Raw genomic sequence first — 17057 nt, forward strand, 5'->3', positions numbered from 1 at the left:
GAGGTCAATTCATTTATATGAACCAGATTTTCCAGATGATCTCCATCTCCGCTTTTGTAATTTCTCCCAAAAGCATAAAAATGGGTATTTTAAAGTCCAAGAAGTTATATTGGTTAAACTAATATGCAATATAAGAAAACTCTCTTTAAAAAAATCATCTCATGGGTAACCTGGGGACAGCTGATTGCTGCTACTCTGCCACAGCATTTGTGAAATCAGGATGCAAACAGGTCTCAGAGCTCTGGGAAGAGGTAAACAGGACATCAGAGTATTTGGGGCCCAGGCCTGTCTCTATAATTCTGGGAATGTTTGCACTAGCCTCTAGCTACCACACAGAGACACCTCTCCCCACAGTAATGACCTGCTGTGGCTCACCTCTTCACTGGGTACAGTGCACTGGTCCATTGCATGCCATACTATACCAACATGCTGGGGGTTGCCTGGTGTAATTACCCTGCTGCAGCTCCCTCAGCCAGGTGCTCAGGGATTGTTCAAGCCAGCCGCAGAAGAGCCTGTGAGGACAGGGGGAAACCCCTGGCCCGGGAAGCGAGGGCCGCTGCGGAGCTCCAGGGGCAGAACTTTCGGAGAAAGCAGGGCGGCCCACCCTCGCATGGCTGTTCTTACAGTCCAGGAGCAGCACCAGGACCAGAACGGCCCACGGGGTCAACTCTCCTCCGCTCCCGCGCGCCCCCAGCGCCAGCGCGTGGCCTCGCAGCCAGAGACCGCCCCGGCTGCTTCCAGTGCGCTCCGGGTCCTGAGGCGCGGCCCCGCCCAACATTCTGTCCGCCGGCGCCTGTGTCTCACCTGGACCGTGCCACAGTGACGCTGCTGTCGCGCGCTTTACACCTGCGTAACACTAGGAAGAAAGCGCGCGACGGGATCGAACGCTCAGCGGAGCGCGCGCTCCCTGTGTGACGACCGCTGCGACAGTGACCTAACGAAGCCCCAACCGCCGCCGTAACTCTACCCGGGCCTTCCTGTGTTCCCCCGGAGCTTGTGCGAGGGCAGTCGGCGGCGGCCCAGACTCGCCCCGATGGCGGCGGAGGGCGAGGCGGACGTGGAGTGGGTGGTTGACAGCATCGCCGGCTTCCTGCGCGGGCCTGCCTGGTCCATCCCCATCCTGGAGTTCATGGAGCAGAAGTGCGCGGGTGAGAGGCAGGGGGCGGGGACCCTCCCGGGGCTGGAGCGGCAGAGCCTCCCTCCTTCCCCTCAAAAAGCGCTGTGGCAGGGGCTCACTGGGGAGAAGGGCGTTGCTAGGCCCGTTGAGAGACATTCGGGCCCCGGCTCATCGTGCGCGCTGCCCCCCTTTCTGTTTATTGAGAGAGAAGCTAAAGCGGTCTCGGGGACCCTGAGCTGAGGGTACCGTTGTGCCCCTCCCCTAGCTCCTTCTCGTCGGCGCCGGCTTGCACCCTAGAAAGCGAGGGCAGGTGCATCTACCGCCCCCTGTTCCAGGCCTAGATTCCCCTTCTGGATTTAGCATGGAGAAGCTGGACTTTACAACCCATTACCTCTGCTGGAGCAGGGCTGGGGATGCTGCTTCCAAGCCTCTGTGAAGACACTGCCCTGTAAATAAAGCTTTTATAACTTCTCTGGAGCGCGGGACCTCTCGGCCCGCAGTAGCAGCGCCAGCTCCCCCAAGCGCAGTCACCACGGCTACTCGGGGCGTGGCCTCTCTGCCGAGGCTGGTTACAAGGCCGCCGGTTAGTGCCCTGGGATCTGGCCTGCAAATGTGCCGGACTCGTTCCGTGGGGGCGAGACCTGCCTGCGTGTCAGGCACCATCCTTCTCCCAAGGGCTTCTCAGAAAGCATTAAGCTGGTCCTTAGATCTGTGCTCTGCTAGTCTTACTTTCTAGTGACTCAGTGCTGTGCCTCCAACAGGGGATAGATTTCAGAGTAGCAGCTGTGTTAGTCTGTATTCACAAAAAGAAAAGGAGTACTTGTTGCACCCTAGAGACTAACAAATTTATTTGAGGATCTGATGAAGTGAGCTGTAGCTCATGAAAGCTTATGCTCAACACGGGATAGTATCAAATAAAGATGGAAATTTTAAGTGTCCCATGGAGACATACTTAGTGAAGTTCTTCATTGTAAAGCTTAGAACGGTCTTGACATTTATGAAAGGTCAATGGAGTTGCTTTAATAATTGATAATTAGCAGGACTTTTAATTGTGCATGTTAGAGTCAGGAGTTCATGAAAGTAGTTTGGCAGGAGTTAAGGTTTTTGGGACTGTTACAGACACTAAAGAAAGGTTTTATTACTCTTTGCAGGTTTTACATTATTAACAAATGCATTAAAGCATTTTATATCTATTGTTTTGCTCTTGGAAAATGTAATTTCCAGTAATTGACAGATAATTTACTGATTCAGTACAAGGAATGAACAGGTCATTTACTGTCTAGTAAATGACTTCTAGAAATGCTAATTATTATTATTCAAAATTTTCTTTAATCTAAAGTTTATATAAATAAGTGATTGTGGGGTATAAAGATTTTAGTGGTATGGTATTGCTTTGAGGGTGAACACTTCTCACAAAGCAATCACTTTTCTGACCTGTCAGTCCTCATCCTTAAAGAAAATCTGCATAACAGTTTCAGAAGGTGAGCCTGGAAGCTTAAATTCATTCCTCTGCTAGACACTAAGGCTATGTCTACACTAGAGACCTTACAGCGGCACAGATGTACCGATGCAGCTGCACCGATATAAGATCTCTCTTGCAGCCGCTCTGTGCCAATGGGAGAGAGCTGTCCCATCAACATAATTAAACCACCCCCAATGAGAGGCAGTAGCTGTGCATACTACTACTTATGCCAGCGAAACTTACATTGCTTGTGGTGTGTTTTTTTTTCACACCACCTAGCGATATAAGTTTTGCCGACATAAGTGGTAGTGTAGACATGGCTTAAAAATCAAGGACTTTGAACAGAGATACTGGATTTGTGGTTTATTACAACAGTCTGTAACCTGCTAACCCCCTCTTTTTGTCCTATGACTTCAGAGGTGTTAATGGGCCACTCTGCCTTGAATGTATGTGCTAACTACGTATGCTGAACAATCTGTTCCACCTTGCATGTTGCTGTGACAGAGGGAGTACCTTTCCCATACCTGAAGAAGAGCTCTGTGTGGTTTGAAAGCTTGTACCTCCGCCCTGAATTTCTCCATCAGTCCCCCAGTGGTCAACTAGTTACATGAAGTGTTGCCAATTTAGTATTTGGTTGGAAATTTGAATTGAAATTGAAACATTAATACACACTTTAAAAGCACATACAGTATATGATAAAATACTTGTACCTGAAAAAGCATAATAGGTTTGAAAATATGAACAAAGATTAGCTTCCTCACACAGCTGTTGTTTTTTATGACAATGGCAGTGTATTCTTTTTGGCAATGTTGGCTAACCTAATAATTTCAAATTGTGATTTGTAAGCAAATTGTGAGCTCTCCCCTGATAGCTAGTGATGAGCCAAGGGGTGGAGAGGGAAGGCTTCAGGACCAGACTGAACATAAGAACGGCCATACTGGTATGACAGGTTCGGTAACAGAGACCCCCTTGGGACGGTCACCTGACGTGCTGAGATTACCCCTGAGCCCATTTTCCCTGCCAGTTTGGGACTCCAGAACCCTGCTTTGTTGAGTCAGACATGCTAGCCTGCTGCAACACAGATCCAGTTCTGGTCCATGCCCCCAAAGCTACAGACTTTGACTAAAGACTGTTCAGCAGGTCACCTATCTCCAGCACCCAGACACCCAGTTTCCAATGGGATCTAAACCCCAAATAAATCCGTTTTACTCTGTATAAAGCTTATACAGGGTAAACTCATAAATTGTCCACCCTGTATAACACTGATAGAGAGAGATGCACAGGTGTTTGCTCCCCCAGGTATTAATCACTTACTCAGGGTTTACTAATAAACAAAAGTGATTTTATCAAATATAAAAAGTAGGATTTAAGTGGTTTCAAGTAATAACAGACAGAACAAAGTCAGTTACCAAGCAAAATAAAGCAAAAACATGCAAGTCTAAGCCTAATGCATTAAGAAACTGATTACAGGTAAAATCTTACCCTCAGAGATGTTCCAATAAGTTTCTTTCACAGACTAGACGCCTTCCTGGTCAGGGCCCAATCTTTTTCCCAGTACAGTCCTTGTTAGTTCCAGCAGACATCTTAGGTGGAAAACAGGTGTGTTCTCATGACTGGCAGCCTCTTTGTTCTGTTCCACCCCCTTTTATAGCTTTGGCACAAGGCGGGAATCTTTTGTCTCTCTGGGTCCCTACCCCTCCTTCTAAATGGAAAAGTACCAGATTTAAGATGGATTCCAGTATCAGGTGACATGGTCCCATGTCACTGTAACACCTCATTTTTCATTTCCCACGGGCTGGCCTGCCCACACCCAGGAAGGTTTGCAAGTAAATAGACCATTTACAACCAATTGTCCTAGTCAATGGGAGCCATCAAACTTCTAAACCACCATTAATGGCCCACACTTTGCATAATTACAATAGGACCTCAGAGTTATACTTCATATTTCTGCTTTCAGATACAAGAATGATACATGCATACAAATAGGAGGAATATATTCAGTAGATTATAAGCTTTGTAATGATACCTTACAAGAGACCTTTTGCATAAGCATATTCCAGTTACATTATATTCACACTCATAAGCATATTTCCGTAAAACGTTATGGAGTGCAGCGTCACAACTGGGTCAGACCAAAGGTACATCTAGCCCAGTATCCTGTCTTCCGACAGTGGCCAATGCCAGGTGCCCCAGAGGGAATGAACAGAACAGGCAGTCATCAAGTGATCCATCCCCTGTCTCCCATTCCCAGCTTCTGGCAAACAGAGGCTAGGGACACCATCCCTGCCCATCCTGGCTAATAGCCATGGATGGACCTATCCTCCATGAATTTATCTAGGTCGTTTTTGAACCCTGTTATAATCTTGGCCTTCACAATATCCTCTGTTAAGGAGTTCCACAGGTTGACTGTGCACTGTGTGAAGAAATATTTCCTTTTGTTTGTTTTAAACCTGCTGCCTATTCATTTCATTTGGTGACCCCTAGTTCTTATGTTATGAGAAGGGGTAAATACCACTTCCTTGTTTACTTTCTCTACACCAGTCATGATGCTATAGACCTCTATCATATCCTCCCTTAGTTGTCTCTTGTCCAAGCTAAAAAGTCCCAGTCTTATTAATCTCTCCTCATACAGAAGACATTCCATACCCCTAGTTATTTTTGTTGCCCTTTTCTGTACCATTTCCAATTCCAATATATCATTTTTGAGATGGGGTGACCAAATCTGCATGCAGTATTCAAGATGTGGGCATACCATGGATTGATATAGAGGCGGTATGATATTTTCTGTCTTATTATCTATCCCTTTGTTAATGATTCCCAACATTCTGTTTGCTTTTTTGACTGCCGCTGCACATTGAGTGCATGTTTTCAGAGAACTATCCTCAATGACGCCAAGGTTTCTTTGTAGAGTGGTAACAGCTAATTTAGACCACATCATTTTATACATATAGTTGGGATTATGTTTTCCAGTGTGCATTTGTGTATTTACATACAAACACCTACTGTGCCTAGATATCTATCAGACAGAGCTGTGTTGCTCAAGTGATCAATTTTGGCTGATGTTGAGTTACAAATCACTTTAGTATTGATTGCAGTAGTAATGAAATGTTGTTATCCTTATTGTATGAGTAAAGGGCAGCAGAACTGTACTGAGCCTGTCTTGACTGAGGGGGTCACCCTCAGTGCTTAATTTGTGCCAGGTCTTGCCAGGGCTGAGCCCTGACACATCTAGGCTTGGCACTTAATAGCCCTGGGACCTCTGGGCTTGCCCCATCAGTTATGAAAGTAAAAAAATTGCTTGAACCCCGGTAACTAATTGCTTGAGCCCCGGCATCTCTTTCATTACAAATTAAGCATGGGGTCAACCTCAACTGAACTGCAGTTGCTATGGAGTGGGTTTGGATGTTAGATCCCAGTAGAGAGAAAGATGGAGCATGGGGGATGTGCTTTGCTTGGTGGTGTGGGCTCTGCCTAAGAGTCACAGGCATTATTTCTTTTGCCCCCTCCCCAATTGAAAGATAGAGCTGATTAGGCTCCATAGTCTTTTGTTTTTTTAAGTGTTCAGTAGAGCTGAAATCACTGATCATAGAATCATAGAATCATAGAATATCAGGGTTGGAAGGGACCCCAGAAGGTCATCTAGTCCAACCCCCTGCTCAAAGCAGGACCAATTCCCAGTTAAATCATCCCAGCCAGGGCTTTGTCAAGCCTGACCTTAAAAACCTCTAAGGAAGGAGATTCTACCACCTCCCTAGGTAACGCATTCCAGTGTTTCACCACCCTCTTAGTGAAAAAGTTTTTCCTAATATCCAATCTAAACCTCCCCCACTGCAACTTGAGACCATTACTCCTCGTTCTGTCATCTGCTACCATTGAGAACAGTCTAGAGCCATCCTTTTTGGAACCCCCTTTCAGGTAGTTGAAAGCAGCTATCAAATCCCCCCTCATTCTTCTCTTCTGCAGGCTAAACAATCCCAGCTCCCTCAGCCTCTCCTCATAAGTCATGTGTTCCAGTCCCCTAATCATTTTTGTTGCCCTTCGCTGGACTCTCTCCAATTTATCCACATCCTTCTTGAAGTGTGGGGCCCAAAACTGGACACAGTACTCCAGATGAGGCCTCACCAATGTCGAATAGAGGGGAACGATCACGTCCCTCGATCTGCTCGCTATGCCCCTACTTATACATCCCAAAATGCCATTGGCCTTCTTGGCAACAAGGGCACACTGCTGACTCATATCCAGCTTCTCGTCCACTGTCACCCCTAGGTCCTTTTCCGCAGAACTGCTGCCTAGCCATTCGGTCCCTAGTCTGTAGCTGTGCATTGGGTTCTTCCGTCCTAAGTGCAGGACCCTGCACTTATCCTTATTGAACCTCATCAGATTCCTTTTGGCCCAATCTTCCAATTGGTCTAGGTCCTTCTGTATCCTATCCCTCCCCTCCAGCGTATCTACCACTCCTCCCAGTTTAGTATCATCCGCAAATTTGCTGAGAGTGCAATCCACACCATCCTCCAGATCATTTATGAAGATATTGAATAAAACCGGCCCCAGGACCGACCCTTGGGGCACTCCACTTGATACCGGCTGCCAACTAGACATGGAGCCATTGATCACTACCCGTTGAGCCCGACAATCTAGCCAGCTTTCTACCCACCTTATAGTGCATTCATCCAGCCCATACTTCCTTAACTTGCTGACAAGAATACTATGGGAGACCGTGTCAAAAGCTTTGCTAAAGTCAAGAAACAATACATCCACTGCTTTCCCTTCATCCACAGAACCAGTAATCTCATCATAAAAGGCGATTAGATTAGTCAGGCATGACCTTCCCTTGGTGAATCCATGCTGGCTGTTCCTGATCACTTTCCTCTCATGCAAGTGCTTCAGGATTGATTCTTTGAGGACCTGCTCCATGATTTTTCCAGGGACTGAGGTGAGGCTGACTGACCTGTAGTTCCCAGGATCTTCCTTCTTCCCTTTTTTAAAGATTGGCACTACATTAGCCTTTTTCCAGTCATCCGGGACTTCCCCGGTTCGCCACGAGTTTTCAAAGATAATGGCCAGTGGCTCTGCAATCACAGCCGCCAATTCCTTCAGCACTCTCGGATGCAACTCGTCCGGCCCCATGGACTTGTGCACGTCCAGCTTTTCGAAATAGTCCCTAACCGCCTCTATCTCCACAGAGGGCTGGCCATCTCTTCCGCATTTTGTGATGCCCAGCGCAGCAGTCTGGGAGCTGACCTTGTTAGTGAAGACAGAGGCAAAAAAAGCATTGAGTACATTAGCTTTTTCCACATCCTCTGTCACTAGGTTGCCTCCCTCATTCAGTAAGGGGCCCACACATTCCTTGGCTTCCTTCTTGTTGCCAACATACCTGAAGAAACCCTTCTTGTTACTCTTGACATCTCTGGCTAGCTGCAGCTCCAGGTGCGATTTGGCCCTCCTGATAACATTCCTACATGCCCGAGCAATATTTTTATATTCTTCCCTGGTCATATGTCCAACCTTCCACTTCTTGTAAGCTTCTTTTTTATGTTTAAGATCCGCTAGGATTTCACCATTAAGCCAAGCTGGTCGCCTGCCATATTTACTATTCTTTCGACTCATCGGGATGGTTTGTCCCTGTAACCTCAACAGGGATTCCTTGAAATACAGCCAGCTCTCCTGGACTCCTTTCCCCTTCAAGTTAGTCCCCCAGGGGATCCTGGCCATCCATTCCCTGATGATCAGGTCTAAGTGCTTAGACCTGCTGCAGGACAGTGTTTCTGTGGAAGAGGCTGCCCAGCCTGCACTAGCAGTGAGGTTCTCCCACTGAGAGCTGAAATCACTGAGAGCTGGGTTCAACCTCAAGAGACCAACTCACAAAGGTCACAGTGGCAGGTGGCAGCAGAAGATGATGGCTCAGAGCCATCAATGATGGAGTGGTGGCACGACAAACAGTGGTGGCCAGAGCAAGTGGCTGGTGTGAGTGGCGAGCAGCTGGAGGAATTGGCAAGGTGCCTTCTCCCTCGTATCCCCAGCGTGGGAGATGAATTCATATGAAAGCACCTCTGAACTTAGGGTCTCCAATGAGCAAGGACAAAAGCTATGAGTGGCGTGTGTTGGAGGGAAAAGGGAGTGGCACGTGAAAGGGATATTTGTTTGTTGGACTATGTGTTAGTGACTTTGCTCCAGAGTGCTAGATTTGTGACTGGGAAAGGTATATAAATATACATTTCCTAGTAGGCCAAGATTTTTAAAATGTATTATTTTCCGAGGTCATTATCTCACATCATCGCTATCTTAAGAAGTTGTTATCTTGGGGAGTTTCTGTACTAAACATTTTTATTATTATATTCTAATACATTTTTTCATAAGAACTGCCATATTGGGTCAGACCAATGGTCCACCTAGCCCGGTATACTGTCTTCCGACAGTTGCCAATGCCAGGTGCTTCAAAGGGAATGAACTGTTGCAGTGGGGGAGGTTTAGATTGGATATTAGGAAAAACTTTTTCACTAAGAGGGTGGTGAAACACTGGAATGCGTTACCTAGGGAGGTGGTAGAATCTCCTTCCTTAGAGGTTTTTAAGGTCAGGCTTGACAAAGCCCTGGCTGGGATGATTTAACTGGGAATTGGTCCTGCTTTGAGCAGGGGGTTGGACTAGATGACCTTCTGGGGTCCCTTCCAACCCTGATATTCTATGATTCTATGATTCTATGAACTGGCAATCATTGAGTGATCCATCCCCTATTGTCCACTCCTGCCTCCTGGTGAACAGAGGCTAGGACTCTCAGAGCATGATGTTGCATCCCTGCCCATCCGGCTAATAGCCATTGATGGACTTATCCTCCGTGAACTTATCTAGTTCTTTTTTGAACCCTGCTATAGTTCTGGCCTTCACAACATCACCTAGCAAAAAGTTCCATAGGTTGACTGTGCGTTGTGTGAAGAATTACTTCCTTTTGTTTGTTTTAAAGTTGCTGCCTATTAATTTTATTGGGTGACTCCTAGTTCTTGTGTTAAGTGAAGGGGTAAGTGACATTTCCTTATACACTTTCTCCATATCAGTCGAGATTTTATAGTCTGCTGTTGTATCCCCTCTTAGTCGTTTCTTTTCCAAGCTGAAAATCCCAGTCTTTTTAATCTCTCCTCATATGGAATCTGTTCCATACCCCTAATCATTTTAGTTGCCCTTCTTTGTATCTTTTTCAATTCCAATATATCTTTTTTGTGATGGGGTGGCCAGAACTGCATACAGTATTCAAGATGTGGGAGTATGATGGATTTATGTAGTAAAAGTAGAGGAGTTTGGTTTGCCAAACCAATCAGCAAAGCCAATACTGACAACCTACATGAAAAGGGTGAAAAACATCACGCCTCTGGATTGAATGGCCAGGCAGAAAACCTTATGAACCAGTCTATTTAAGCAAGAGATACCACACTGTACAAACTGGAGGCCAATGTTAAGTGCATTGTCACTTGTTAATCCTTAAATTGAACACAAATTCTGAATAAGACCAGCAAATGGTCACTATCTTTCTGCAAGAAACTTAACTGATTGGTTAGAAGCATGTGGTGCAACAGTGAAAGACTCAGCAGTTGAAAAATTGAAGAACTCTTTCACCACATCCAAAATATGTGAGTACATGGCTGATGAATGCACCAGTGCAAATGGGCATCAAGTATTATAACACACACAGTGATTTCTTGATGTCAGTGCTAGGCCAATAGATGCACTTCTAGATGTTCAGGTTCCAGGAGACACACTGGCTGCATCTGGGACAACCCACCTCTTAGAAGAGTTAAATGCTTGTAAATTGAACCCCAAACAGATGGCTGCTTGTGTATTTGATGGAGCTGCAAACTTCTCTGGAGGACACAGTGGAGTGCAAATTTGCTTATAGAAAAACGTAACCTTAATCTCTCCTATACACATTGCAGAGGCCATCTACTCCAACTAGCAGTGGTCTGAGTTGCAGAATCTTCAAAAGACATTAAAAAGGCCATATATTTACTTGGTTATACTCTTTTTTTCAGCAAGAGTCCAAAAGGAGTAACATCTTGGAAAAAATAGCAGATATACTGGCACTGAAGTTGAAATTAGTCCAACCTGGAAAAATCCACTGGCTTTCTCTTGAACGACCCTTGGCTGTTGTCTTAAAGTTACTGCAACTGTTATTATTGGCTTTGGAAAGTATCTACTGAGATGGGACTGATCTAAGTAGTGAGACTGGTGGACTATTTTGCTACTAAGTTCAGAGAAAACTTTAGCCATTCTCTCTCTTGTAAGTCTACTTGGGTCATTAAACAATGTCATCTGCTACAATACTAGAAGATCTTTGTCCAGTAATAGATGCTACACTTGGGTCAATCAGAGAGCTATCCATTGAAAACGTACTAGAAGAAGCAAAGACTTCAGTCCTGAAGTTGACTAATGAAGACACTTATATTGAATCCTTAACTGAAGAGGACAAGAAGTGTTTGTTAAGCCAGCTGAAAAAGTAAACAGACTAGATTCTTAAAAATCTACAACAGCGACTTCTGGATTCTACTCAACCTCTACATAGTTTTACAGATGCCTGTCTTATAGATTCATAGATTCATAGATATTTAGGTCAGAAGGGACCACCATGATCATCTAGTCTGACCTCCTGCACAACGCAGGCCACAGAATTTCACCCACCACTCCTAAAAAAGACCTCACACCTATATCTGTGCTATTGAAGTCCTCAAATTGTAGTTTGAAGACCTCAAGGAGCAGAGAATCCTCCAGCAAGTGACCCGTGCCCCATGCTACAGAGGAAGGCGAAAAACCTCCAGGGCCTTCCAATCTGCCCTGGAGGAAAATTCCTTCCCGACCCCAAATATGGCGATCAGCTAAACCCTGAGCATATGGGCAAGATTCATCAGCCAGATACTACAGAAAATTCTTTCCCGGGTAACTTGGATCTTACCCCATCTAAAAACTTATAAAATATCGACAGTTGAGTGGAGTGAGGCACTACAGCAGTGGGGCTGCTATGTGATCAGGACAGAATAGAGAATTTGAACACAGAGTGAAATATCATACGATGAATGTTTGAAGATTTAACATCAACCTTTTATCATCACTAGCGGTTTGACTCAATATTTATGCTATGTTTCCCTCCTGGAATGAAAGAATTAGGAATTAATCTCTTGCTACTCCCAGTCACAATAGCTGAAGCTGAGCGTTCTTTTTCCTCATTGAATGTAATTTTGAGTTCTGAAAGAAGTTGCCTTCTGCCTGATCATGAGTATATCATGAAGGACTGGAAGTACTGGACGCACAAGAAGCCACCAAAGATTAATGCACTGCATTTGAGAAGTTCATTAACAGCGTTGTGCGAAATTACAAGAAACCAACAAGAATGTAGATGATGTGCTTCATAGTAGGCTTGAGTAGCCAGCTTTAATTTCTGTGATGATTTTAAAACATGAGTTAAATTTAATAAAATGGTTGTGAAACATTTTTCAGTTTTTACTATGGTGCCGTACAGCCCACATTCACCCTCATGGTCTCACCCCTCATTGGCCCTCATCCTCCTGTATATTCGAAAAAAAAACCACAACCCCCCACCCCCCATTTCAGTTCCTAGGGAAACCACTGCTTGTCTCTCTCACCAACAGAAGTTGTTCCAATAAAAGATCTTTTCTCACCCACCTTGCATTTCAACTTAGTGCCCAGCATTGGATACCTAAATCCATGTTTAGGCACATATATAAAAGTCATTAGATTTTTCAGATGTGCTCAACCCCCTGGGGGGGAAAAAGCACTTTTATTTGTGAGGAAATATAGATTTGGTGCCTAATTTAAGATACCTAAATTTGAAAATTTTAGTCAATGTCCAACTATACAAGGGTTCAAGGGAGGGAAATTTATCATTGCTAACAAACTGACTTAAGATAACACTTCTATATTTAAGCATCATGGATGAGGTCTGATGATCTGGTTCTGTCAATAAGGCACAGAAATCCATGAAACTTTTCAATAACAGACCTTCATGTCATATGTCTGAGACATTACAAACAGGGCTGAAGCACTGACTGCTTCTGTATCTTTTGTCACTGTGACCTGCACTCTGACCTAGTGCTGACTATTCTACATCTTGTTATACAAGATGTTGCACAGCTCCGGTCCTTGGAGGTTCTAGCTGCAGCTCCCTCTTGTCTCTCATAACGTCTGATATATTAGCATCTGACAGCGATGTGCACTCATTTTTAATTCTGTGTGGTAGACAAAGACTTTAAGCCATTCACTTGTCCAAAGAGGCTATGGTTTGCCTTGGGACACAGGCCAGTATAAATTGGGAAGAGAGGGTGGGAGGAGATAACATTTTTCTAGCTGTTTGGAAAGTTGATTGTAATTACAGCAGAGGTTAATTAGTGGACAGAGTGATGGTGGGGTAGTCACAGATCCATTAGAAGTATAATTTGTCACTTATGTATGTTGTGTGCATCGATATGTATTACAGGCTTGTCTGAGATTTCTAAAGCTTTCAGAAGTACTTCTAGGCAACTCTCCTTTATTTATAGCTGTACAATACTAATGAAATGTCAGGTTCATCTGACTTTTTAATTCTGTAATTTAGTGAAGCAACCATAGTCTTGATGAAATCTGCCTTTTAACTCCAGGATTTTTCTGAACAGATCTTAGCTTGTCAGAAGTATGATAGACTCCAGAGGGGTGGAGGGGGGAGTATTGTAAGAAGTCTTAGTATTAGTTTAATTATTAACAGCTCTTAGTAGTTTCTATAACTTCACAATTCAGTATTTAAATCTTACATTGTTGTTTAGCAGCCTTTCTTCCCTTCTAAGAACAGGAGCAGGGAGCAACTCTTTCATTAACTCTTGAGGGATTTACTGGCTTCAAGTACAAGCAAGGAATGTCCCAAGGCTATATCCCTAAGCCCCATTACCCAGTGTTGCTGAATAATATAGATCCTGTTTTATTTCAGAAAGTCTGTGTGAACTATTGTAAACCTGCAACTATTATAAATAAGTGTAAGACTCATTATGGTAGTCCCTCTGTTGCTGGGCACATATTTCCATCTTATTGTCCAGGGTGCAACAGAGTAATGTCACCTTGACTGAGGTTGTAGTTCCCAAGAGGTACTTTCTTCTGGGGTTCTGTTCAGTTTTCTTGAAATGCTTGCTTACTTCTATGATTTTATTCTGAATTATCAAAATAAAAGGAAAATAATCCATCTGATCTGAGAGTCCCTAGTGAAGAGTTCCATCTTCTAGCAGGGATAAAGCAATTTGTCTCCCAGGTTCTCCAGGTCCTCAAGCTCATCTTTGTCTGGGAAGTCTCCTGGCTCTGTTTCTTCCTGGTATTGGGAGGAGCACAAACAGCTATCTGCACCAGAAAATATGGCAAGACACCATCTCTGGCATGAATAAATCAGTCCTCATTTCAGGATCTTCAGGCCATCTATTCAGAGAAAAGCCTGAGAGCTGCCTGGCTCTGGTAAGTTTCCCCAGAAACAGGATACTTCTCTCTGAGAAGCTAAGACCCCGCCCACCCCACACAGTTATTCCCTTTCCTGGTTAAATACCTGCCCTCATGAGCCAAGATGGGAACCTTCTTTCTGCAGTTGGTAGGCTACATAAGTTCTCTAGGGTGGGACAAGCCCTCTTCCTGGCTCCCTTTGCAGGTAGTTATCATCTTCCCAACTTGGTCTAGTGTGGAATATGTACACCCCATCACAGGGTTGTTGACCTTATTTCCGTTGAGTGTTGATATTCCTTCACTGTTAAGTGCATCCATAGCCTTTAAGGGACATTTGACGATATTGATTTCTAGCTTCAGCTCCTTCTCTTGGCTCCTGGAGACAGTTCATATTTATTTTTGTCTCTTGCTTTCTCTTTTAGATTAAATTTGAAATGATATTTGAAGGTGAAGAGTGCTTTAGAGTTGCATTGGGGCATCTCTTGTCCTGAAGGCATTTCCCCAAGCTGGAGTCTGGAGAGAGTGGAGTGCTTCACATCTTCTGAGGCCTCAAAATGAGACTCTTTTAAGTACAAACTGTTTTTAGCCTTGATTGCTTGAAAGGCAACTTCCCTGAAGTGGAATGCCTGATCCAACATCTGAAGTGCAGTCTTGTATCTCTAACTGGTAGGGAGACTTTGATGCAGGGAAGCACTGAGGTTCAACTTTTCTGTGTAGAACAGTCCTCTAAATCTGAAGTATTCTTGTGAACATAGAGTAGCCTTTTCACACAGGACACATTGAAACCATGGAAGTTAAGGTGAGTGGTGTCTCCTGAAAGCTCCAAATGAGACTGTTGTAAATCCAAACTGTATGTCAGCCTGGATTGCTTCAGAGACCTTGAAGTGGATTTCTGATCTAACATGTAAAGTATGCTTTTGCATCTTTGCCTGTTAAATGAGGATTTTACTCAGGAAGTAATTGAAATTTAAGGAGTACTTGTGGCACCTTAGAGACTAACCAATTTATTTGAGCATAAGCTTTCGTGAGCCATAGCTCACTTCATCGGATGCATACTCTGGAAAGTGTAGAAGATATTTTATACACACAAAGCATGAAAAAATACTTCCCCCTCCCCACTCTCCTGCTGGGACACCATCACAGGGCCTAATAACATCAGCCACGCTATCAGAGGCTCGTTCACCTGCACATCCACCAATGTGATATATGCCGTCATGTGCCAGCAATGCCCCTCTGCCATGTACATTGGTCAAATTGGACAGTCGCTACGTAAAAGAATAAATGGACACAAATCAGATGTCAAGAATTATTCATAAACCAGTCGGAGAACACTTCAATCTCTCTGGTCACGCGATTACAGACATGGAAGTTGCAATTCTTCAACAAAAAAACTTCAAATCCAGACTCCAGCGAGAAACTGTTGAATTGGAATTCATTTGCAAATTGGATACAATTAACTTAGGCTTGAATAGAGACTGGGAGTGGCTAAGTCATTATGCAAGGTAACCTATTTCCCCTTGTTTTTTCCTAACTCCCCTCCTCCCCGCAGACGTTCTTGTTAAACCCTGGATTTGTGCTGGAAATGGCCCACCTTGATTATCATACACATTGTAAGGAGAGTGATCACTTTAGATAAGCTATTGCCAGCAGGACAATGGGGTGGGGGGAGGTATTTTTTCATTCTTTGTGTGTATAAACGATCTTCTACACTTTCCTCAGTATGCATCCGATGAAGTGAGCTGTGGCTCACGAAAGCTTATGCTCAAATAAATTGATTAGTCTCTAAGGTGCCACAAGTACTCCTTTTCTTTTTGCGAATACAGACTAACATGGCTGTTACTCTGAAAATTGAAATTTAAGACATTGGCACAATACTGTCTTCAAATCTGAAATCTACATGTTGACATAGAACCATCTTTGAAGTGTAGGAAACACTGTGATCATAGAGTTTAAGGTAAGAGGTACTGATACAAAACTGCATCATCAGTCTGAAGCACCAATGAGCTCCAGTCTCCTTGTTAAAGCATCAATACACTTCATCACCTTGGCGCAAGTAGCTTTAATTCTTCAGGGCTTGAGACTGGTGAACTGCACCCCAAAATGGAAGCTCTGCGTTTGGAACGCTGTTCAACCAGGCCTCTGCTCAGTCAAAGCTGATATTGTTGAGTATACTAGAATCATAGAAGATTAGGGTTGGCAGAGACCTCAGGAGGCCATCTAGTCCAACCCCCTGCTCAAAGCAGGACCAACCTCAACTTAATCATCCCAGCCAGGGCTTTGTCAACCCAGGCCTTAAAAACCTCTAAGGATGGAGATTCCACCACCTCCTTAGGTAACCCATTGCAGTGCTTCACCACTCTCTTAGTGAAATAGTGTTTCCTAATATCCAATCTAGACCTCCCCCACTGCAACTTGAGACCATTGCTCCTTGTTCTGTCATCTGCCACCACTGAGAACAGCCGAGCTCCATCCTCTTTGGAACCCCACTTCAGGTAGTTGAAGTCTGCTATCAAATGCCCCCTTACTCTTCTCTTCTGCAGACTAAACAATCCCAGTTCCCTCAGCCTCTCTTCATAAGTCATGTGCCCCAGCTCCCTGAACGTTTTTGTTGCCTTCCACTGGACTCTCTCCAGTTTGTCCACATCCTTTCTGTAGTGGGGGTCCCAAAACTGGATGCAGTACTCCAGATGTGGCCTCACTAGTGCCGAATAGAGAGGAATAATCACTTCCCTCGATTTGATGCCAATGCTCCTACTAATACAGCCCAATATGCCGTTAGCCTTCTTGGTAACAAGGACACACTGCTGACTCATATCCAGCTTCTCACCCACTGTCCTTTTCTGCAGAACTGCCGCTTAGCCAGTCGGTCCCCAGCCTGTAGTGGTGCATGGGCTTCTTCCGTCCTAAGTGCAGGACTTTGCACTTGTCCTTGTTGAACCTCATCAGATTTCTTTTGGCCCAATCCTCCAATGTACTGACCCATTATCTTTGATACCTAATCACTGATGATATTAACACTGGCTGCT

The 17057-nt window shown here is 44.5% G+C and overlaps 1 protein-coding gene across 3 annotated transcripts in view; it reads left to right on the top strand.

Annotated features, from left to right (window-relative positions):
* The first annotated feature begins 755 nt into the window (after positions 1 to 755).
* CFAP36 (cilia and flagella associated protein 36) overlaps positions 756 to 17057 on the top strand; it is a 107202-nt gene continuing 90900 nt past the window's right edge. Inside the window, exon 1 of one of the 3 annotated variants that reach the window (XM_073339335.1) lies at positions 756 to 1148. In XM_073339335.1, the coding sequence (XP_073195436.1) occupies positions 1034 to 1148 (115 nt within the window). In that variant the 5' untranslated portion in view covers positions 756 to 1033. The remainder of the gene's footprint in view (positions 1149 to 17057) is intronic. The other 2 variants (XM_073339332.2, XM_073339334.2) reach the window with 2 other exon arrangements.

The sequence above is a fragment of the Lepidochelys kempii genome, chromosome 3 (assembly GCF_965140285.1).
Source record: "Lepidochelys kempii isolate rLepKem1 chromosome 3, rLepKem1.hap1, whole genome shotgun sequence".
Taxonomy (NCBI): domain Eukaryota; kingdom Metazoa; phylum Chordata; order Testudines; family Cheloniidae; genus Lepidochelys; species Lepidochelys kempii.